At 41.2% G+C, this 23,833-nt stretch overlaps 2 protein-coding genes across 2 annotated transcripts in view; both read right to left on the reverse strand.

The window, feature by feature from the left end:
- Positions 1 to 3,118, reverse strand: part of LOC144523553 (uncharacterized protein C1orf21 homolog) — a 29,376-nt gene extending 26,258 nt beyond the window's left edge. Inside the window, exon 1 of the mRNA XM_078259162.1 lies at positions 2,914 to 3,118. The gene's annotated coding sequence lies outside the window, so the exon portion shown is untranslated. The remainder of the gene's footprint in view (positions 1 to 2,913) is intronic.
- Positions 3,119 to 4,024: 906 nt separating this feature from the next.
- edem3 (ER degradation enhancer, mannosidase alpha-like 3) lies at positions 4,025 to 20,919 on the reverse strand. The gene is given in 21 exon segments (XM_078259163.1): positions 4,025 to 5,334; positions 6,886 to 7,071; positions 7,497 to 7,662; positions 7,952 to 8,143; positions 8,599 to 8,743; positions 8,857 to 9,002; positions 9,807 to 9,978; positions 14,518 to 14,642; positions 14,999 to 15,082; positions 15,339 to 15,422; positions 15,525 to 15,650; positions 15,935 to 16,032; positions 16,298 to 16,403; positions 17,310 to 17,444; positions 18,088 to 18,241; positions 18,437 to 18,549; positions 18,766 to 18,805; positions 19,059 to 19,159; positions 19,404 to 19,449; positions 19,531 to 19,658; positions 19,661 to 20,919. Coding segments are annotated over 21 exon segments (2,769 nt in total). The 5' UTR covers positions 19,703 to 20,919; the 3' UTR covers positions 4,025 to 4,954.
- Positions 20,920 to 23,833: the final 2,914 nt, after the last annotated feature.

The raw sequence follows: 23,833 nt of genomic DNA on the forward strand, positions 1-23,833 counted from the left end.
GACAAAGCAAGAGTCAGAGTCTCTGACTTTCACGATTTTACACAAACAAAACAATTAATCAGCAGATTAATTGCTAATGAAGTAATTAATAACAATAGATGTTTGTTAGTTGCAGCCCTAAAACATACAATCATTGTATCACAATATGGTTCAGCTGGAAGTCAATAAGCAATACTGAAGTATTGCCCTGTTTTAGACCGCAGTTTTAAACCCATGTTTAAAATCAACATTGATCACTATCAGAGCTATTAGCCAATTCATAACAATGTTGAAGTGCAAAATCAGAACTATATATTTAGTACTAAAGTAAAAGACTCTCCCCGTGCAGAAAAGCACAAATCACCAATATTGCACATTAAATATCACATCAAAATATTACATAAAGTATTGTAGTAGCACAAATCAGAAGAATAAAATTGTATGTGAAGCCGGAATGTGTTGGAAGGTAAACCCACCTATGCCCAACCCAAGACAGCAGTATGTTTGTTATTTTATTTTCCCTGCCTTTATATTACATATATGGGCTTTTATTGAAGGTTGAACGTTCCATTTCTTTTCTCACATCAGTCCAACAGTGGAGTTGTCATTAACAAGGAACGGGCCTGCAGAGATCCTATCAGACACCATTTTATCTACGGTGGGGCACAGATGTATTCTGTCTGATGGGAAAACACTGTGCAGAGATTCACACAGCACTTCAGAGTGAGAATAAGAGATAAGAAAAGAAAAGAAAAGAAAAAAAAACTGGCACGCTAAATCAGTACTGGACCTTGTCTCCATGTCCCATCCCAACTGGACTCTGAACAAACTGCACTGTAAACACTGTCAGGGACACAGAGAGATGCTGCTTTACCATTGGCAAGCATGCATGCAGGCTGCACAGCAAACCCATGCTGACTCAAAAGGCAAGCAGTCAGAGTGCAGACCAATGGCAGAAATAGCCCACATCTACTGATCTGCACGTCCACTGCAATGCAGACACATAAACACACAAACCAGAAATAACAACGCAGATGATGACGACACAAGTGCCGATTTCAGCTTTCATGCTGCAACATTTGCTACTTGAGCCAGGTAGACGAACCGATCAGCCAGCGAGCCCCTCAGTCAAACTGGCAGACACACAGAACCCAGAGGGATCGTGTTGCGCTGGCCTTGTGCTTTCTGCACTGCAATATACACTCCCTCATCACACCTGACAGCACTAAGCACTGCCGCTCAGAGAACACACAACGCAAACACAAACTGCATGTAAGAGACAGTCATGGGAACTCCCTCCCACGCCCACACACAGACAGAGAAGACATCCTGGTAACCATGGAAACCATCCACCTCCTCACACCGTGACATCACAGGTTTTGCATCATGACCCAAACAAGTTGTCAAGCAATCCCCTAAGCTGCTGTTGATCAACGCAAGGTGTGGAGGCCACAGGTGTACAGGCCGGACGGGGGGATGATGGTGATTGAGAGGACGAGGAAGAGGAAGGAGGACTAAGAATAGATCCTCCTGCCTCGGAGAAAGAGACAGAGAGGAAGAGAGAGAAGTGAGGGGGAGTGTGATTCAACGACACACACACACACACACACACACACACCCCTCTGTGATGAGCAAGTGAAGGAGGCAGATGGATGAAGACAGACAGATAAATCAAGTAAGGAGGGGGGCTCGCAACATCCACTTACAAGATTGATTGTAACCTATACATGTATAACCCTGATGTAAGCTGCTGGTGACAGGATGATATGCTCTGTAATGCTGGCCACAACAACCTACCATCACACCAGGGTGCTGCACTCACAGCCACCAAATGGATGTCATGGTCGGGTGTTGATCACATGGGGAAATCTACAGTAGCAAATGGCCATATGGCACATTTAAACATAGCAGCCAGAAAGACAGTTATCGAGCACCCTTGGTGATGTAGTGAGTATAATACTGTATGAGGAAGTGGGGAAGGATACATTTGAAGTAGACTCGGACTGAGTTTCAGTTAACGAGCTGCAAATGAGTCTGTATATCAAATCTAATTCTGGCTAAAGTGACTTTCCTATTATTATACTGCAACTCCTGTCTTCCCTCTGAGGCAGACACTAAATAAAAAAAAATAAAAACAAAAAGCCAGAAAGCCTACTGGTCATTTGTGGTGGTCAACAGAAGGCAATGGTTTTCTCCTATCATGCTATGGGAGCTGTGAGGCACACCGGCTGGAGCAGCAGCAGCAGCAGCGGCAGCAGTAGCCCCCGGCCCGGGCACAGAGCTCTGTCCTGGGGCGGGAGCTGCAGCTCCAGTCAACAGCTGTGTCCAGCTGCGCTACCAAGAGGAGACACTGGGCGCTTTGTTCCCTACAGGGGGAGGCAGAGTTGTGGGCAGAGGAGCAAACGGTCTACGCGTGTGTACACATAGTTTCATTTCCACAAAGGTTAACGGCCTGTAGCCTCCGCCAACCCAGGTCCGTCTTCCCTCTCTTGAGTGTTTCCCCACACCAGACGGCCTTACAGCAGGCAGAGAGGGAGCAGCGGGACAGGGTGGCACAGCACACCAGGATGTGTGGAAAATTTCAAAATGCGCTGAGCCAACACTGTCCAAGCCGAGCGAGCACAGTCACACACTCAAACCGAGCAATGTACACATCTCACTTGAAGCCCTCTTGTTTATTTTATCGCCCGTGAAATGAGAAGATAAAGCTGCTTTAGCGTTGCAGCGAGCACCTCCACCAACAAAACATCGACAGATGCGAAGCCCAGTGTGCAGGAAGGAAAAGCGCCGGGTAATCACAATACACACTCAGGAAACAACAACAAAAGAGAATAGTAAAGAGAGAAAGAAACCACAAGCAGGAGCGTGGTTTTCCATGGAGGATATGTGACACCCCTGGTAGACGATTAAGCAGTAATTCACGCTGGTACTTACTCAGATGAACCGGTTCCGCTCGATCCACTGGAGGATAGCCGGTCGGTCTTCCGGCTGTGAGTCGGGCGGGATCTGCGCTATGGAGACCGGAGAGCTCAGAGCCTCGAGGACTGAACGTAAACTGTAGCTTGCGTCATTTCACCAGGATGCCACTATTGCGCGCAGCAATGCAGCCATCTTGCTGAGGAGTGCCCCACCAACTCACCAATCACTGCTGGACCTGAGCTGCTGTCTTATTTTGGTCCCAGTAATGAAAGTGATCCACCGAACTAGTATTTACACTAATGCAGTGGAATATCTAAAGGAAATCCATTAACAAGAAAAGGACACATTTTTTCTTCATTAAAAAAACTCCCATGTTTGGTGTCACTTTGATCTAGTAGTGTAAAGTAGCCTACATTTACTCAAGTAATATACCTAAGTACAATTTGGAGTTAATTGTGCTTCACTTAAGTATGCCTTTTAAGACATGTTTAGTAGGAATAATAATCGAACATGATATATAATAATATTCCCTTAAAGTGGCCATTCTGCCCAACAAATACTTTGACTTTGATACATTTGCTAATACTTTTGTACCCCCCTAACCCTTTTTAATCCAGTAATTTTAATGCAGGAATTTACTTGTACCTAAGTAATGCTATTTTTACCTTATTAAAAGATAGGAGCACATCTTCTACCACTGCTTGTAATCAGTTTGATAGTATTGCTGTGGTGCATACTGAGAATTTTCCAATTAGAGATCTAGGTCATGTTGACTCAACTGATTTTATGTGGGTGTCCGCCCACTGTTTATAGAAACAAGTCTCATGGAAAGGAACTAATTCACTTTTCATTCAAATATTCCGCTTTTCTGTAAAAGTCAACATGTTTTTACAATTTCTTCTGAAAATCCACAGATATGATGCCAGTATGCTAAATATTCTATTAGAGCAGCTTTTACATCATTACAAAGTGGTATAACATTTACAGTTTACATCCTGTAAGTGAAGTAAAATCAGCCACATTCATGAATCTCCATCCTTTCCATCATTATTTTTATGAACTGCAACTGCATCTAAACCCAACATTCAGTATTAAAATAGCATAAACTCAAATAATAAACCCAGTCTTTCCCATTTTCCCTCTTAATTTTTATTTCATCAGGTTAATTTAGTGGCTTATTTCTGCTCCTTCCAATCAGTAAACAGTTAAAACATAACAAACAGATCTCATAGCGCCCTCCTGTGGCGGTGTGTGGGTGTGTCCGCTCCACCCAACGTGGTCCAGAGCCTGTTGTTTGTGGGGTGAACCAGAACCTGAGCAAAGCAGCGCTACATTGTTTCAGTCAATATATCTTGACAAATACATATTTACATTGACAGATGACTTCATATATCCTCCAGAGAGATCAAGTTTGGTGTTGAGTATGTCTACCATAAAGCCTTAAAAAAGATCCTGCAGCTTATTCGATGTCACCGATCCCCACATGAATTAAGTCCTTAACTCACATCGATGTGTACATAAGATTAGGCCCAGGATCCCGAAGATAGTAATTGCATTATCACAAATAATCATCACATTGAAAATAAAATGAATTGGTCGGTGGATTAATTAGTAGTTGCTGGACCAGCATTAATTTGAGCAAAAAAGGAGTCAGAAATGCATAGAGAGAGAACGACAGTGTGAGAAGGAATTTGGAATGGAAAGTGAGACGTTGTTACATACAGTCTGGACTATGTCATTCATTAGGGCTTTGTTATGACAGATACACAGAAACTGTATGAGAAAGTGAGGTAAGAACCCTGGTCTCTTATCCATAAACAAACTTTCAGGCTAAAAAGGACTCCCTTATGGTCCAGAGATACAGTATGCGGGCTGCCTTGGCACATGACACCATTAACAGAGAGCAAGAGAATAAACAGTCATAAAAGACATCTCCCCAGCGTCCTCTGAGTTCACCAGATTGAGACTGGTGACTTGTGAAGACATATTCCCTCCAGGTTTTTCCCCCACGGTGGGATCAAACCGCAGTCACAGGACACGGCACGCCCGACGACTGTCAGAGCTCATCCTTCTCCATCTGCTGGAACGCCTCCAAGTCTTCCCGCCAATCAGCCATCAGTTCATCCACTGACTGGCTGCTTGAGTCTGTGTCGCCTTCAGGCTCCTCTCTCTTCTCAGAGTCTCTCTCCTCTTTGGGATCTGCCAAATCCGCCTCTGCCTCTGTACGACTGGCTTCCTCTTCCGGTGGTCGAACTTCCTCTGCAGGACTAGTGTCCTGATCTACAGGACCGACTTCCGTCTGTGATGGAGTAACCTCCTCAGGAGCCAATTTGCCTAGCTCCAACTTGCTCTCTTGCAATTGGCTAATGGGTTCAAATGAGGTGGGAGTTGTTGCCTCAGTTAAGCAGTCTTCCTTCGGTTCTTGCACGTCCATACCTAAAAAGAAAGCAGGGGTGTGAGGCACACAAAGCTCTTTTCCTCCTCTTCACTCGGTAATCTATACAACGTGCCCCCTGGTAGCCCTTCTCAGTCAAAAATAGAACCGCTTTCATCGTGAGGCTGTCAACTACAGTATAACAGCATGATGCTGATGGTGAGTCATGTTTCCCACAGGATAAAGCCTTTCTCACATAGCTGCACAACCAAACAGAGTCAACTGTGAAAAGAAATCTGGCAAAAAGTTATACTGTGACTTTTGCACATATCTGGTCTGGAAAAAAAGTGTATATCACCCATTTCTAAAAGTGTAGCCGCTTTTTTAACTGCAGCATTTACATGTGTTAAGGAACGAGTCGGTGATGTTTATTAATACAGTCGAGGGAATACACCGAGGACTGCTGCAATGACTATAACGCTGTATAATTCAAGTACAGATATTATTGTGTCCTGGTGGCTTTGTGGTTACAGAGACTTGCCATAAATCAAAGGATCTGTGGTCAAGTGTCTATTTTGGTAAGCAACTTGTATGCTGAAGCATGCAGTCCGATCTCTAACAGCTCCTAATGTGCGGTTATGCAGCTGATCCTGTTCCTATAGCCAGGTTACTTACAATGATATTAGTCTCAGTTAAAGCTTCTTAGCATTAGTTATTCAAGTTTGCCATTTTATAACCTGAAACACAGCTGAATATATAAAAGTAATTGTAGGTTCAAATCAAGACAAGCTCACCAAACACAAATTATGACAACTTTTCCCAGAAACCACGTAAAAACACTGTTAAATGGCTTGGGTCGGGGTCATACCCAACCTCACCGTCCAGCCGTGTCATGTGTAACTATTGGTTGGCTCCTGTGACCAAACAGACATAAAGCGCTGTCATGTCCCAAGCTTCCCCAAGGGGAAAAAATCTAAAAATGACAATACTGTGACTGCACTAAGCTTTTCTATCAAACAAAAATAATCCTGTGGTTAGAGGGCCGAGTGAGAGGGAGGGACGGAGAGACGAAAGCATGACTATGAGGAGGGAAAGCAGAGATAAAGGAGAGGGAAAGTGCGGAATGAGAATAACAAAGAAAGAAGGAAGGAAAGGAATACTTACTGCCCTCAATCAGGATGCCAGGAAGAGGTTTACCTTTGAATATGGTTTCTGCTCATCCAAAACGGGAGAGGGTAATGGAAAAAAAGAAGAGAAACCAAGAAAGAGGAGAGGAAAAGCACTGTTACAGTCCACCACAGGGAATAGAGGGATTTGGCAAATGAGAAAAAAAGAGGAATAGAATGAAGATGCAATATTGATAAGGGTGTAAAACTCCACCATGCACCATTATAACCACAGCTGGTGGGTGGCTTTGGAATGAGTCACGATCTTTTAGGCTTCAAATAACGCCTGAATCCCTACATCTCATCTTTATTTCATCAAGCCGGGGCAACGTAATAAGGCTTAGAGATAAGCACAGTGATGGCATCAATCTTCTCAAGAGCGATAAGTGAAACAAAGAGAAGAGTTGTAACATTTAGGGAGGCAGATGTGAGGGAGCAATGTCACACCTCTGTCTCTGGCTTTGTCGCTCAGCAGCACCTCCACCTCTCTGTACTCCTTCAGCGCCTCCAACAGGATGTTGCCCTCCTTGTGGAAGAGGAAGAGGAGAGGCATGGTGATGTCATCTGTGCTGCGGCCGTCCCCGGCCATCTGAAACAGGGGAGCCGTGTCGCTGCTGCTGCCCTCGTTGTCATCTGGAAGGAGAGGAAAGGAGCAAAAGGAGATGAGTGGGAGAAAAGTAGAGCTGAAAATGAACTGACATTAACAACTTTGATTAGGTTAATCCTTAAAGTAATTTAACAAGGAAAAATGTTTCACTATTGGACATTTTGTAGATTTAACGATGAATCTATTTATTGAAAAGAAAAAAAAGAGAAAAAAGAGATTGTCATACAGGTTTATGTGTAGTAAAGGAAATCAAAACGGTTGAGAAAGGTCTTATATAGATGAAGATTATTATTATCAAGTTTAATTGAGTTTCGCTTTATTATGAAGTCATTATGTAATGTGCAGGACCCTGTTCGACTGTCTGTCCTCAACATAATCTATTTATCGAGCCCTAATCTAGTTACTGAGCGGTCATCTTCCTCGTCTTGTGTCGTTAGCTGCTCACACTCACCGATGACTATGCCTCCGATGGCGCCAGCCTTCTGGATGTGTCGGGCCTTCTCTGCAAACATGCACTGACCCCTCTGAAGCAGAGCGATGTGGCCCCGGACATACTCCGCATTGGTGATCTCCGTACAGCCGCTGTAGGGTTCAGCCACAGTCACAAAGCCTCGTAACTGCACACGGGAGGAAAGAAGCGTGACAGGTGAATTCTTGCAAAGAATGAAGGAACACATTTTTATATTATGGGGTGGAAAGTGCTGCAGTTGTCAACATGTTCTCTTCTGGTGCTAAAACCATGCACTCATTTACTCTTCTGTTTGAATTTGGATAATATTTGGAAATTATTCTAGGAAAGAGGAAGAGCCCCCTTAAAAATTACCTTGGAAAAGTGAGTGGCTCTCTTGAGAAAAATATACAGGAGGACAGTTAAGTGCCCATTTGAAACCTGGCCTCCCCACTCACCCCTGTGGAACTTTTGGACAGGTCTGTGCCAAACTGTGCTGGGCCGGCGGTCAGCACAACTCTGCCAAAGAATGGATGTGAGACGATCTGAATGGCTCTGGGAGGCAGCTGCTCTTTCTGCTGCTGGCTGGACAGCTCCATCATCTCCTGCATGAAACGCACGCCGTCCTCTGCTGCTACTGCACTCACCGCCTAGGTGTGGGGGCGTGCCAAAGTGGGAGAGGAGAGGAAAAGAAAAGAGGATTTTAAAAAGTCAGGATAGAAAGAACACCATGAATTGTAGAGTTGGAACAAATAATCTATCCTCCATTACACAATGGCACCAGTATCACAGTATGTTCTTCTGCTGTTTTACATTTAAATAACAGTACAAATTCACAAGCTGTTGCATATTTTCATGCACCTTATGACCTTATATATAACTGTATCCTCACATTTTAAAAAGGTAGTTTTTCCTATTTGTCTTGCAGCATTCCTGCATATGTGTGCTGGAAAAGTAACAGTGCTGTATCATTCCCATCCCTAGTAATTGGAGCGAAACAGCTGAGGAGTCGCATACGATTAAGATAATTAAATTATTTCAGCCTCGGATTCGGTGGTTTTTACAAGAGCATGCAGATGTTCATCTTCGTTGCTAAACTGTTTACCTGTGTAGCATGCTGGACCAGCTGCACCCTGCCATCTTTCAGGTGGATGAGACTGACTCCCATTCTCCTCAGCAGCTCCAGATGTTCAGGGTTGTTTGCCATGAAGTCCTGAGCCCTCAGGGGAGGACGGCCCATACCGGGCTCTCTGAGAGGAGGGAGAAGAGCAACAAGTTAAAAACATGAAGGAGATACAGCAGTTAGGGAAAATAGATCATAAGTGCAGGCACATAACCTGGTGAAACCTGTATGTATACATACCTGTAAGGAGCAGGGCGGGGGCAGCTCTTGTCCACAGCACTACGGATTGGGTCTCTCAAGTTACCAGGATAGGCGGGGTCAGGAAACAGGAGGCGAGTGTTAGGGCAGGTCCAATCGAAGTTAGAGTCATCCAGCTCCTCCTCTGACTGAATTATAATGAGTATAGTACAGATTCTGTTAGGAACTTGAATGTGTACATGCTTTCATTAATTTGTTAGATTTTAATTATGGTATTGTGTTGATTACGCCCTACTACGCCCTACTCCTACGCCCTGCTATACCTTACTACTACGCACTGCTACGCCCTGCTACGCATTACTACTACGCCCTGCTATGCTCTACTACTACGCAATGCTACGCATTACTACTACACCCTGCTACGCCTTACTACTACGCACTGCTACACCCTACTACGCCCTGCTACACATTACTACTACGCCCTGCTACGCCCTACTACTACGCCTTACTATACTACGCCCTGCTACGCCCTACTACTACGCCCCTATACGCATTACTACTACGCCCTGCTACTACGCCTTACTATACTACTACGCCTTACTATACTACTACGCCCCTATACGCATTACTACTACGCCCTGCTACGCCCTACTACTACTACTACTACGCCTTACTACTACGCCCTGAACTGCTACAACTATTATTACTAGTCATAGTTCCATTGTCTTTACTGTTACTATAATTGCTACTTTTCATCATACCCCCAACCGGCACCGACAGATGTCCGCCCACCAAGCCTGGGTCTGTCTGAGGTTTCTGCTTAAGAGGAAGTTTTTCCTCGCTACTGTTGCACTAAATGCTTACTCTTGGGGGAATTATTGGGTCTTTGTAAATTATAGAGTGTGGTCTAGACCTACTCCATCTGTAAAGTGTCTTGAGATAACTCTTGTTATGATTTGATACTATAAATAAAACTGAATTGAATTGATTACCGTTCTGTTTGAGGGAATAGATGAAGAGTGAGGGGCTGTGGAGAGGGACAGGGGCAGCAGGTGGGCCTCGGTTGTGAAGATGTAGTCCTCCACGTCAAACGGTAAGTCCTCCGCTTCAGCAAACAGCAGGAACAGGTATTTGAACATCTCAGCAAGGAAGAAGGAGTCCATTCTGACAGGAGAGATGAGGTGTAAGATTATCGGGCACAGGGCTAGCACTGCTGGTTTATTTATCAGATAATCATGTAGGACATTGCAAAGCAGAGCCAGACTTATCAGCAGGCCAATATTTGTTCACATTATCAGCTTATTGTAGGGAATGTAATACAGTAACAAACGGCATACGTTATGGGCGGATATGTGGTACATTCATATTTTATAGGCTGCATTTTTATGTGTATTTACTTACTCCATGTTTGAAGCCATTACTTGTAATGTGATTATGGCATCATTCAAATTATTCTGATGGCATAAGTTTTTATTTTCTTTGCAATAAAAAGAAAGAGAAAAAATCATGGTATGAATTGATGTAGTCTAAGTGATGTTTTAATCACCAAAGTCAGAAATCATCAACTATCAACCTATGGAAAAGTGCAGCAGCACAAATATCAGACGTAATGACCTCAGCGCCACAAGAACTAGGAGAGTGACTAGGCAAGGTGTGATTTCTGTTTGTTTATTTGTTGTTGTTTTTTTGTTGTTTTTTTTTGGGGGGGAGGGGGTTTCTTTGAGACCGCAGAGGGTGGGGGGGGGGGTGGGCAAGGGTTTTTGTTCTTGTGCAGTTTGGATTTCGGTTCTGTATGTTTGCATAAAAAAATAAAAAATAAATGTCCCTTTTTTTATTGTTTTTAAAAAAGGGGAATAATAATAAATCATTTTAACAGTATTCCTTTACAAATAAAGTTAATTGTTAAAATGTCCTGCTTCAGTACACTGCTTTGTCACAACTCTTCTAAATTTCCCTGTGAATAATCTGTCTTTATATTATGTGTTAAAGTAAAAAACAAACAAATAATCATTCATATATTTTACTCTTATACAGTGGGGCTCGAAAGTTTGGGCACCCCAGGTAAAAATTTGTATTAAATGTGCATAAAGAAGCCAAGAAAAGATGGAAAAATCTCCAAAAGGCATCAAATGACAGATTAGACATTCTTATAATATGTCAAAAAAAAGTTAGATTTTATTTCCATCATTTACACTTTCAAAATAACAGAAAACAAAAAATGGCATCTGCAAAAGTTTGGGCACCCTGCAGAGTTAATACCTTGTACTGCCCCCTTTGGCAAGTATCACAGCTTGTAAATGCTTTTTGTAGCCAGCCAAGAGTCTTTCAATTCTTGTTTGAGGTATCTTCGCCCATTCTTCCTTACAAAAGTCTTCCAGTTCTTTGAGATTTCTGGGCTGTCTGTCACGCACTGCTCTTTTAAGGTCTATCCACAGATTTTCAATTATGTTGAGGTCAGGAGACTGTGAAGGCCATGGCAAAACCTTCAGTTTACACCTCTTGATGTAATCCACCGTGGATTTTGAGGTGTGTTTAGGAGCATTATCCATTTGTAGAAGCCATCCTCTCTTTAACTTCAGCTTTTTCACAGATGGCATCAAGTTAGCGTCCAAAATTTGCTGAAATTTTATTGAATCCATTTTTCCTTCTACTCGTGAAATGTTCCCTGTGCCACTGGCTGCAATACAACCCCAAAGCATGATTGATCCACCCCCATGCTTAACAGTTGGACAGAGGTTCTTTTCATTAAATTCTGTGTCCTTTCTTCTCCAAACGTGCCTTTGCACATTCCGGCCAAAAAGTTCTATTTTAACCTCATCGGTCCACAGAACTTGTTTCCATAATGCATCAGGCTTGTCTATATGTTCATTTGTGTTTGAGGGAATAGATGAAGAGTGAGGGGCTGTGGAGAGGGACAGGGGCAGCAGGTGGGCCTCGGTTGTGAAGATGTAGTCCTCCACGTCAAACGGTAAGTCCTCCGCTTCAGCAAACAGCAGGAACAGGTATTTGAACATCTCAGCAAGGAAGAAGGAGTCCATTCTGACAGGAGAGATGAGGTGTAAGATTATCGGGCACAGGGCTAGCACTGCTGGTTTATTTATCAGATAATCATGTAGGACATTGCAAAGCAGAGCCAGACTTATCAGCAGGCCAATATTTGTTCACATTATCAGCTTATTGTAGGGAATGTAATACAGTAACAAACGGCATACGTTATGGGCGGATATGTGGTACATTCATATTTTATAGGCTGCATTTTTTATGTGTATTTACTTACTCCATGTTTGAAGCCATTACTTGTAATGTGATTATGGCATCATTCAAATTATTCTGATGGCATAAGTTTTTATTTTCTTTGCAATAAAAAGAAAGAGAAAAAATCATGGTATGAATTGATGTAGTCTAAGTGATGTTTTAATCACCAAAGTCAGAAATCATCAACTATCAACCTATGGAAAAGTGCAGCAGCACAAATATCAGACGTAATGACCTCAGCGCCACAAGAACTAGGAGAGTGACTAGGCAAGGTGTGATTTCTGTTTGTTTATTTGTTGTTGTTTTTTTGTTGTTTTTTTTTGGGGGGGAGGGGGTTTCTTTGAGACCGCAGAGGGTGGGGGGTGGGGTGGGCAAGGGTTTTTGTTCTTGTGCAGTTTGGATTTCGGTTCTGTATGTTTGCATAAAAAATTAAAAAAAAATGTCCCTTTTTTTATTGTTTTAAAAAAGGGGAATAATAATAAATCATTTTAACAGTTTTTTTTTTTTTTTTATTCCTTTACAAATAAAGTTAATTGTTAAAATGTCCTGCTTCAGTACACTGCTTTGTCACAACTCTTCTAAATTTCCCTGTGAATAATCTGTCTTTATATTATGTGTTAAAGTAAAAAACAAACAAATAATCATTCATATATTTTACTCTTATACAGTGGGGCTCGAAAGTTTGGGCACCCCAGGTAAAAATTTGTATTAAATGTGCATAAAGAAGCCAAGAAAAGATGGAAAAATCTCCAAAAGGCATCAAATGACAGATTAGACATTCTTATAATATGTCAAAAAAAAGTTAGATTTTATTTCCATCATTTACACTTTCAAAATAACAGAAAACAAAAAAATGGCATCTGCAAAAGTTTGGGCACCCTGCAGAGTTAATACCTTGTACTGCCCCCCTTTGGCAAGTATCACAGCTTGTAAATGCTTTTTGTAGCCAGCCAAGAGTCTTTCAATTCTTGTTTGAGGTATCTTCGCCCATTCTTCCTTACAAAAGTCTTCCAGTTCTTTGAGATTTCTGGGCTGTCTGTCACGCACTGCTCTTTTAAGGTCTATCCACAGATTTTCAATTATGTTGAGGTCAGGAGACTGTGAAGGCCATGGCAAAACCTTCAGTTTACACCTCTTGATGTAATCCACCGTGGATTTTGAGGTGTGTTTAGGAGCATTATCCATTTGTAGAAGCCATCCTCTCTTTAACTTCAGCTTTTTCACAGATGGCATCAAGTTAGCGTCCAAAATTTGCTGAAATTTTATTGAATCCATTTTTCCTTCTACTCGTGAAATGTTCCCTGTGCCACTGGCTGCAATACAACCCCAAAGCATGATTGATCCACCCCCATGCTTAACAGTTGGACAGAGGTTCTTTTCATTAAATTCTGTGTCCTTTCTTCTCCAAACGTGCCTTTGCACATTCCGGCCAAAAAGTTCTATTTTAACCTCATCGGTCCACAGAACTTGTTTCCATAATGCATCAGGCTTGTCTATATGTTCATTTGCAAACTTCAAACGCTGATTTTTGTGGTGAGGACGTAGAAGAGGTTTTCTTCTTCTCTTCCATGAAGACCATATTTGTTCAAGTATCTCTTTATAGTGGAATGGTGTACCACAACTCCAGTGTCTGCCAGATCTTTCTGGATGGATTGTGCAGTCAAACGTGGGTTTTGACTTGCTTTTCTCACAATCCTGTGAGCTGTTCTGTCTGATGTGTTTCTTGGTCTTCCAGATCTTCCTTTAACTTCCACTGTTCCTGATGATTGCCATTTCTTAATTACATTCCGAACAGAGGATATTGGCATCTGAAAACGCTTTGCTATCTTCTTATAGCCTTCTCCTGCTTTGTGAGCGTCAACTATTTTCAGTTTCAGTTTTCTAGACAACTGCTTAGAAGAACCCATGGTGCTGATTGTTGGGGCAAGGTCAGATGAGTCTGGGCATTTAAAACCTTTGAGATTGACATCACCTGGTCTTTCCAGACGATGATTGAGAACAATCCATGACACTGTCAGGTCTCAGCTTTCCAAAGGGGGCGGTGCATGCTATAAACTCTGCAGGGTGCCCAAACTTTTGCAGACGCCATTTTTTGTTTTCTGTTATTTTTAAAAGTGTAAATGATGGAAATAAAATCTAACTTTTTTTGACATATAAGAATGTCTAATCTGTCATTTGATGCCTTTTGGAGATTTTTCTTGGCTTCTTTATGCACATTAATACAAATTTTTACCTGGGGTGCCCAAACTTTCGAGCCCCACTGTACATGAATATTAACCTCATGAATTCAGTATTGGTCAGGCTCAGTGATCATTAAATAATATGTAATCTATCCCACTATTTAACCACACCTACCTTTCACTCATACAATGCTTTACATACCATCATCTCATGGTATGTTAATCTGATGATGCAAATCTTACAAATACTGAGTTTTTATGTTCTCACCTGTCTTCGTGGCTGCCAGTGCGTACGTCTTTCATTGCAGCGAAGCCGCAGGGAACACGAGCAAAGCGGTTGAGGTTGTCCAGGATGGTGCGACCTGCCTCCAGGTAATACGGGTCTCCTGTGGCCTGGGAGGATGAAAGGACAGTGGTGCGATCATAACACAATACAGTACATCAACTATAAAGAAGGCTCGAGTGAAATCTGATCAGACACAAAGACGTAACTTCCACTCCCAAGACAGTGTTTTATCATATTAACTTCCTTTTTACAACACCAGAATGCTGAAGGCAAAGTGTTGGAGGCTGCTTAATAACTGCAGAAATGGAGATTGTGTGTCTGAAATTATTGCAAATGAGTCCTAGTGCAATTGCAAGTTAACATAATTTAACAACATCTGGTGCATGACAATAGGCATTTACCTCTGTACTGTGGCAGTGAAAAGAGAACGTCTGCATAGTGTCAAGCTTCCTTGATAAATTACCTTGTAAAGGAAATAGGTGCTCTCTGCAAACTCAGGCCTCAGGGGATGCTGGGCCCAGTGTACCCTGAAATCAGTAGTGAAGGCCTGGGAAGAGACGGAGAAGGACGAAGGGGTCAGCACACCATCCAAAGCATTGTAATTAGAACAGACAGACGTAGCTAAAATGCAGCCGTGTCGTGTGAAATGCAAGCTTGTTCACTTCAGAAGAGTTACAGTTGACAACAGAAGCCTTATGGGGTTATTTGACTCCATGGTGAAATGACACCAAGTAATTTTTTGTGGAGCGGTTAAAGTCTAAGATGTGGTATTTCATGTTGGATACACAAGAGAGACAGATTACCTCTGGGAGGAAGTTGTGTTTCTTTGTGACTTGATACAACATCTCATGAGTCTCGATGGCAGGACGGATATCTCCCTTCAACACCTGTGACATGTACACAGTATAAACAGTATGCACAGTGTTACTAAAATGGCACAGGCCAATATAAGAACAGTAAAACATTCACTTCACATGATCCAATCTGACCTGCAGTCCAGGGAAGAAGGCCAGCAGAGAGTCCATCCAGGTGCGAGCGGGAAGCAGAGGTTTGTGGATATGGACATCCAGCAGAAGTGGAGGCTGGCTAATGTACTTCATTATAGATGCATAGTGCTAAATGGGGCGTACAAAGTGGAAGGATTGAGGATAGAATAACAGTCGTATAGTGCTCTTTGATAAACACAAAAACCAATGGGAACCTGAGGACTTCAAACATTTGAGGCATTTCTTTAACTCCTATGTTGGCGAACTAAACAGAATCCTGAAATGCATAAATCTAAAAGTAGAATGCTGCTTTATGTTGGAGATGCCACTATGACAAAATGCTATTATGCAGACAGAGAGGCATCAAATTACTCAGTATAAGTGTGTGTGTGTGCGTGCGTGCGCGTGCTCACAATATTAAACCGCTCCAGAAACAGGTCATCTCCCAAGAGGATGTAAGCCTTTAGCAGGTATTCATAGTACGAGTCAATTCCCGCTCCTACTCCGCTGTCTGGGACACACAATCATATATCACTTTATAACACAAGAAAAATCAGATGGCAAACAAATGTCAACCCTCTGTGCAACCAAATCCTCTCACAACCAGACAGAAAGATTGTACCCCCTATACTTAATTTACCCTTTCCCGTGTCCTTGGCTCCTCATCACTCCATATCTGCCACCGTCTCCTCCCCTCTTCCACCACCCCTACTTCTCTCAACATTCCATCCACCCTCATCATTCACTCCATCCTCCATCCAGCCCCCCTCTCTCACCCCTGCGGACCCATTCTCCGGAGTGGATGTTGATGGTGGTTCCCACCAGATTGCTGTTTCTCTGTCTCTTCTCCCACAGAAAGTCCAGAGCTCTCCGGGCATGGGCCTGTGTGTGTGTGTGTGTGAGAGAGAGGAAAGGTGCATTATTGATTTTGAAAAAGTTAAAAATAAAATCAATCTGCAGTAGCTGTCTACTGTTAGAAAGATCCCAGTGATTGACTCTGTGCATGATCAGCAGTCTACTGCTGCCAGGAAGTGAACCAGTCCAAGGCACCAATATCGTTGCACAGGGTAAAATATCAAACTCTGAAATGTTTCGGTATAACACTGCAGCTACAGGATCCCTACCTCTCATAGACATTTGGGTTTTTCTGCAAGAGGCGGGTTGATTACCAAGCCAAAAATAAAAACTCAGATCTCAGTGAATACATGAGATAAATGACAGATACCGTATTTCACATCATGTACCGTCAAACAAGAGGGTGGTTTCATAATAACAATTGTCTGCATCCTGAAAAAAAAAAAATTGAACTGACAAAGTATAACCTAGATTACAGATAAAGGACGAAATACAAGCCACTTGTAAGGTGTGGCTGTTCAGTGGCACAGCTGATGTTGCTGATATGTCAAAGTGTCAGCACAAGAGACCTCACAGGAGACCCACAAGTTTATTTTTGTGTTTAAGAACAGTTTTGCTGAGAAATAATTAGCTGAGATTATACATTTTTAGTCAAAAAATTAAGTACTTCTTATAATCATTTTGCCGTTTTGATGACTAAAATACAAATCTTCCTCATCTATACTTCATCAACAGCTTAAATCTCTAGACCATGATTGTTGATATTTAAAATGTTTTTTCTCCATAACAATGTGGACAAGAAAAAGCAGAAATAATCTTTTTTTTTTTTTTTTTTTACATCTGCTTTAAAAAAAAAAAGTTGCACTAAATCATAGATGACAACATGTCAACGTAGACATAGGAGGATCTTATCATCGGACGTAAATGTGATACCTCAAACACAGGATCCCCAGTGAAGCGACTCAAGGCCGCAAACTCCAGGATGATGGTTCCTGCACACGCAGTGCAGGTGTCTGTTTCTGTGCCCGTTCTTGTCTCAGGACCCCTGACACCGTACTTCAAGTTCACCTATCAAGCAGAAGAAAACAAAACAAACATTACACAATCCGTTTTTAGGATCACATTTGGTTTGCAAGAGATTGTGCATAAAAAAAAAAAACACAAAAAAAAAACCCGGAGTCAGACATAGATATCTGCGTTCAAAAGCTGTGACAGCTGCGAGCAGAGCAGTGAAGCAGAAAATGGAAATATGTAGTCACATCCGAGAAGTTACAAATGTCAATTGGACATAGTGCAACCCTGGAAGTGTGTGAATAAGCTTACGTTTTTTTGTTTTTTTTTTGGTAGTACATATATTATCAAATATGTTTGATATATAGATTATTAAAACAGGATCTTAATTAACAAGGTTTTTAATTTTTTTGTCCAACATTTCTATTGGCTCCAGTAAATGCATCACTAATATCTCACTAATCATTGGCTGTAACTCAGTAGGTTTCTTCTCCTTTCAGGTAGACAGACAAGGTCTTTATGCTACAATACTCTAAATGAAACTCCATTTATTTACAAGAAACCAATGACAAGACACACACAAGTATGTGTACAATTCTTGTTTAACATCCGCACCTTAAACCCACTACAGCACATGCAGGTTTGTTTGTGGTATTAGAGGCTAAATTTAGGTTTTTCTGCCTGTGTGCAGTTGTCTCACCCTGGGATAGGGCAGGCCACTACTGGTGTTGAAGGCTGGTAGCAGTCGGAGACCCAGGTCTTTGGCCATATGTAGGAGCTCATCCTGGTACCACTGCATGTGTTGACCTCCCTCCTTCAGCATCACAGCCATGGAGTGCCCTCCCAACAGACCTCTGAACACACGCACACCCAACAACCACATTACAAAACAGCAGGATCCAGTGATTTCTTAACACTTGTGTGTTTTTGGACAGCTGTTCTGTTCGCTGCCTGTCAGAGGGGAATCTTTGTGTTAAATGTGGCACAGTGCATTCATAGTTTATTTAATAACCATTAACAGGCGTGTTAATAGTCTAGTCCAATCTCACCCAAGGACTCGAATGTTGGTTTCAAAGACCGACACCACAATGTCGTTGTCCAGCCTCACATCTGACAGCACCCTTCTCACTGCCGCCTCAAACTCGGTCGTCTTGTTCAAAAGCTGGCAATGAGAAATAGTACACGACTATAAAAATCTGGCTTAATTATAGACCACTAATATTTAAATAAGGAATTAATTTAACATTGACATTTCTCTCTAAATTCTGTGAAGGACTCATACATCAATGCCTCCACTGTGTTCTGTCTTATTCATTTAAAAACAGTCTCAAAATAACCCAAGTCAATTACTGTAAGACAACCCAAAACCAATACCCACCACCAGAGTATCCAGTGTGTCTATGAGGGTCAGAGAGAACCTATCAGGGGGAGAGAGAGAAAGTTTAGCATGTTTAGCATGATTGTCCCTTGCGATAATTAATGTAATATCATGTAATTATAATTGATGTAAACATCATTCAATGTAATAATGGTTATTCTGCAAGTATAAGTACAATCTGGCTCCGCCTTCCACCTCTAGCAAGTGCTCAACCAGGTGTGGTAATGTGTGTCTGCACTCACGTCATCATCGCTTCATTAGACCTTAAGGGAAAAAGGCAGCATGCTACTTACTTTCCCAGAGCGTCGTCTACGTCACCTCGACTGGGTTCAAGCCCACGTACTCTTCCTCTGCATGTTAGTGGCATCAGCTCATCGGCTGGGTATGCATGGTCCTACGAAACACACACAAACACAATTCAAAACACTATGCTTTGACGTACACTTATTTATTTATTTTCTTAGGAGGTCGGCTCAGTCTGATTAGATCTCAGTCATATTAAAATGGGTAGGGATACAAAAAGGGAAATTGTCCAGATCACCTAATAAGCTGCTCAATTGTCCTGAATCAAATCCAAAAAGACTGAAACTAGAAATGCCTATTACTGTGAAGGAATCCAGTGAAAACAGATAACTTACCATATAATTCTGATATGCATGGTCAAACATCTCAACCACTTGGTTCCTTCAGTGAGGGGAAAACACAGACAAAAGGTCAGCTTAACATGTTTCACTCTGAGGAAGCTGTGCGTTTTTCTCAACTCACCTCAACCTGAGCTTCTCCTCCCGTGACATGGCTTGTCCGAGGCTGCATAATGCTCCGAGTAGCATCAACGAGAACAGTACAGCCGACATTGTGGTAGGTGGGCAAGATCGCAGCAATATACATAAAACCACAGTTTGGCTCTCGGTCAGTCACAGAGTAAATACCTAGTCATTACCACCGCCCTAACCAAACAGCTCAAACCAACAAAAACACTTAAGAAACATAAACCTACACCAACCCATTAATGTTTTACCTCTGAGATCATGATATAGCACGTTTCAGCTTTGCCTAAGAGGTACCACTTAATCATCAATAGGTACAGAAAGCATCATGAAATCATGTTAGCTTGTTGCTGAATCTTGGCCACCTACACTCCATCTGTGTTGCTCAGCAAACATCCAAAACACGACTATAAGTCAAGGAGTTACTATGTACACTGTGCGCTTTCATATGTGCACTTACGGTCAAAAATGCTATTAAATAGTTAGGAAGGTTGTTATTTCAAGTAACCAGAGATCGAGGCGTAAACTGATAGAGATGTACCAGGCATTAGTTATAGTGCAAAGCTAATCCACGTCCCGTGAGCAGGTTGTGAGTCACACCTGTTTATTTTCCCAAACTGTCAACCGGACCTATTGTACACGTGTGACACGTTGACACGTAACGTTACACGTTACATTTAACTCTGCCCCAAAGCAAACACGATAAATCAAATTAATCCTGCGATCTAAATATGAAAGTTACAATAATTTTATGTTCTAGATGTAGCTAGTCTTCACGCATTAGCGATCAAGGAAAGGTAATCATTTTAGTTATCACGACACATTTTCATATTTGAGACTCACTGTAAACCAACGCAGTCGGGCTTGTTCTGTTTTAATAATCCCACTCCACAAATCATGTCATTTACTTACTCCACACCATAGATATATAGCTATATCTATGACTCCACACACTATCTACAGCCAATTATTAAACCAGAAGTCAAACCAACAGCCTTGGGAAACCTGTTCATACCAACTCCTGTTATCACTCTGATGTGTCAACTGTAAACTTTTAAAGATATAACTTAATAATGTCCTCCTCTTGACAGTTCTCTTTCGTAAACCAGTCAGACAAGCAGCCGAGCACTTGTCAGGGTTTAATTAGCCAGTTAGCCAGCTGAGCTAACTGGCCGAGCTGGTGACAACGGACAAACAAATAATATAAGAAAACTCCACAAAAACCGCGTCCATTGTTGAGAAGTGGATCTGACCGAGCTATCTTTTTTGCCCTTCGTGTTATAAAGTGGACAATTTCGCCGTAAGCTTCTGTTTCGCCAAGCTAGCCAGTCTTGAAATACCGGATGCCGCTGCGATGAAAACGTCAACAACATCCGCTTCCTGTAACGTTGTGGTATTGTTAATACATCCATGGTATTGTGCCCTGATTCTTACTTCTCAGGTAGCATTTTCTCGCAGGCTGAGTAAATCGCCCGTCGCTATTTACAGACGTAACTCTAGACACGATGAGCTGTGTCCCCACTAATAAGCATAAATAACCTAACTAAGGATAACCGGTAGTTAATGGCTTTTGAGGTGAGTTACACCAAGGGGGTAAGCTTCTCCTCGGACCGCGAACCTCCTATGGCGCCATTTTGATGCTAATAAGCCATCACCTCCCGTTAGCATTCCATTGACTGCCATTCATTTTGACGTCACTTTGACAGCGAATAACTTTACATCTGAAGCGTTAAAGACTTTATTTGTCCATTGATTATTTCTAAAGAAACACGACAATGTATAAAAGGCTCCATTACCTTGTACTTCACGTTATGGCTCTGTAGCAGACGTTTTTGTAAAAATAGGCTAACGATTGTGTCATAACCACGCGACTTACTGTCGCATAGTAGAGGAATTACCGTATAGTACAGGAGAAGCGCGCAGACAGTTTCGCCTCACATTAGCTGTTTAAGTGTAATTACTAATGTTAACTAGCATTTTAGTTAGCAATAATTAGCCTGTGTCTACGTTATCTCATTACATATACATACGCTCTCCGTCTCTGCAATATTCGGAATGGTTGAGATTTCTCTTGGCACAGCTACCAGAAGACTTACAACTTTCAGACAGGTTGCTCACGGCACATTTATGTCGTCTCTCTCAGTTGGAGGCTGCGCAGTAACGCTAGCCATCACCGGAAAAGTGCTTCTAATGGCCTTCACTGGTCTCCGTCCAGAGCAACAGGATCTGTTGGTCCATTATATATATCAATATATGAGTTACAATGAGTTACACAAGTCGTTAGTGGCATTACCTGAAAGTCAAGGTTCGGGAAATAAAAACACTATTGAGACATTTCACCAAAGAATTTCTAATTTCTAATAGACCGAAAAAAGACTGCCTGCCGAAATACGACTGCACACCGCTAGAGGGCAATGTTGGTCAGTCTAAATAGTTATGTGCACCAATATTAATGCCGCGTTCTATTTACCTTGAACTCGGAAGCCGGAGCTGGGAATGACGTCATACCCGAGTTGAATGCGTTCTGTTTAAAAGGTCGGATTTTCATTGTTTTCATTAGCTCTAGCCCGGTTAGCTATTGTTAGCAATACAAGTTGATAACAACGCATTACGCCGTTTTTTGTGCATGCAAACAGCGTAACAACATGTCCACAGATACAAGTTGAACATGCCTGGTGAACGACTGATTTAGTGACACAAATAAGACAGAAGTGCTTATAACTTTATGTTACTGCAGCTTTTCACAACTGTTGATACAGGGGGCAGCCATGTTGGATTTTGAACTCGTGCTACTTTTCTTTCTTTTCTTTTTTTTTGCTTTCAAAGAACTTTATTATTCCAGTACAGAAACATACAAACATTGAAAACATTAAATGCATACGTACATACAAACATGGAAAAGGGGCGCATGACATTTACACCAAGAGAGGTTGAAAGGCGTTGTAAATGTTCAGAGTCCGGATGGCTTTCTTATATGTCAGTCCTTTTAAAGTTTCAAAATATAATTTCATGTCATTTTTAAATTGGTGAATATTCGGTTTCCTTTCAGACCATTTGCATTTATGGATATAAAATTTCCCAAATAAAATTAAAAGATTAAAAATGAAAATATGGCATTTTTCCAAAACATTTCCTTTATAGTAAAAAATAATGTCTCTACTTTGTAATTTTATCTTAGAGCCACACAATACATAAAATACATCCTCCACATCGATCCAGAACAATCTGACATAAAAACATTCACAAAACATATGTGCAATCGTCTGTGTGAAAACCCCACAAAATGTGCAGGATTCAGAAAGTTCAGATTTATATTTCTTTAAAATTTGATTTGTTGGGTAGATGCAATGGACAATTTTGAAAAATACTTCCTTAACTTTATTACTAACAACATATTTATTATAATAGGTCCAAATCAAATTCCAATTGATATTCCCAAATTGGTTATTCCAATAATTTTTGCATCGAACAATGTGTCAAATGTCTAAAATATCTATTATTGCACTTTTTATCCTTTATGTCAATGCCATTTAATAAAACATCTGTTCTAAATGTTGACTGATCATTTGACACATTACTACTCTGCAGCAGTCTTATATAACCCGTGGGTATAGCATCAAACACTATGCTATATTCTCGTGCTATTATTGGAATATTAAACTTCATTAAGAATTCTGAATATGTAAGTAAGTGACCATTGTCAATAATCAGCTGGGAAATCAATAAAATGTTGTTTTGGACCCAATTGGGATAAAATATTGACTTGTTCTTATACTTTACATCTTTATTATTCCATATCACGTTTGTGGGGTGAAAAATTGTGTTTATAATTAAGAAGCCAACATAAAAGAGCTTGCCTATGAAAGTTAGATAGCTGAATAGGGATTTTATCAATATCAAAATTGCACTTTAGTAAAAATTCAACTTTTTGAAAAATAAAGTTTGGAATAAAATACCACATTTTATCTTTATTTATTATATAATGTTTAATCCAGTTCACCTTGAAAGTTGTATTAGATGTATGGAAATCAAGAACATTCAAACCTCCTTGATTGTATAGATTACATAAAGTATTTTTATTTAAATAGTGAGGCTTATTTTTCCATATGAAATTGAATAATGTAGAATCTACTTTCTTAATAAAAGGTTTTGGAACAGCTAAGACTTTGGCCGGATAAACTAATCTGGATAATCCTTCAGTTTTGGATAAAAGTACCCGACCTTTGAGTGATAAATCTCTCATGAGCCATCTATCAAATTTATTTTTGACTTTTGGAATGAGAGGTTGAAAATTGGAATTC

Source organism: Sander vitreus, chromosome 9 (genome assembly GCF_031162955.1).
Source record: "Sander vitreus isolate 19-12246 chromosome 9, sanVit1, whole genome shotgun sequence".
In the NCBI taxonomy this organism is placed as follows: domain Eukaryota; kingdom Metazoa; phylum Chordata; class Actinopteri; order Perciformes; family Percidae; genus Sander; species Sander vitreus.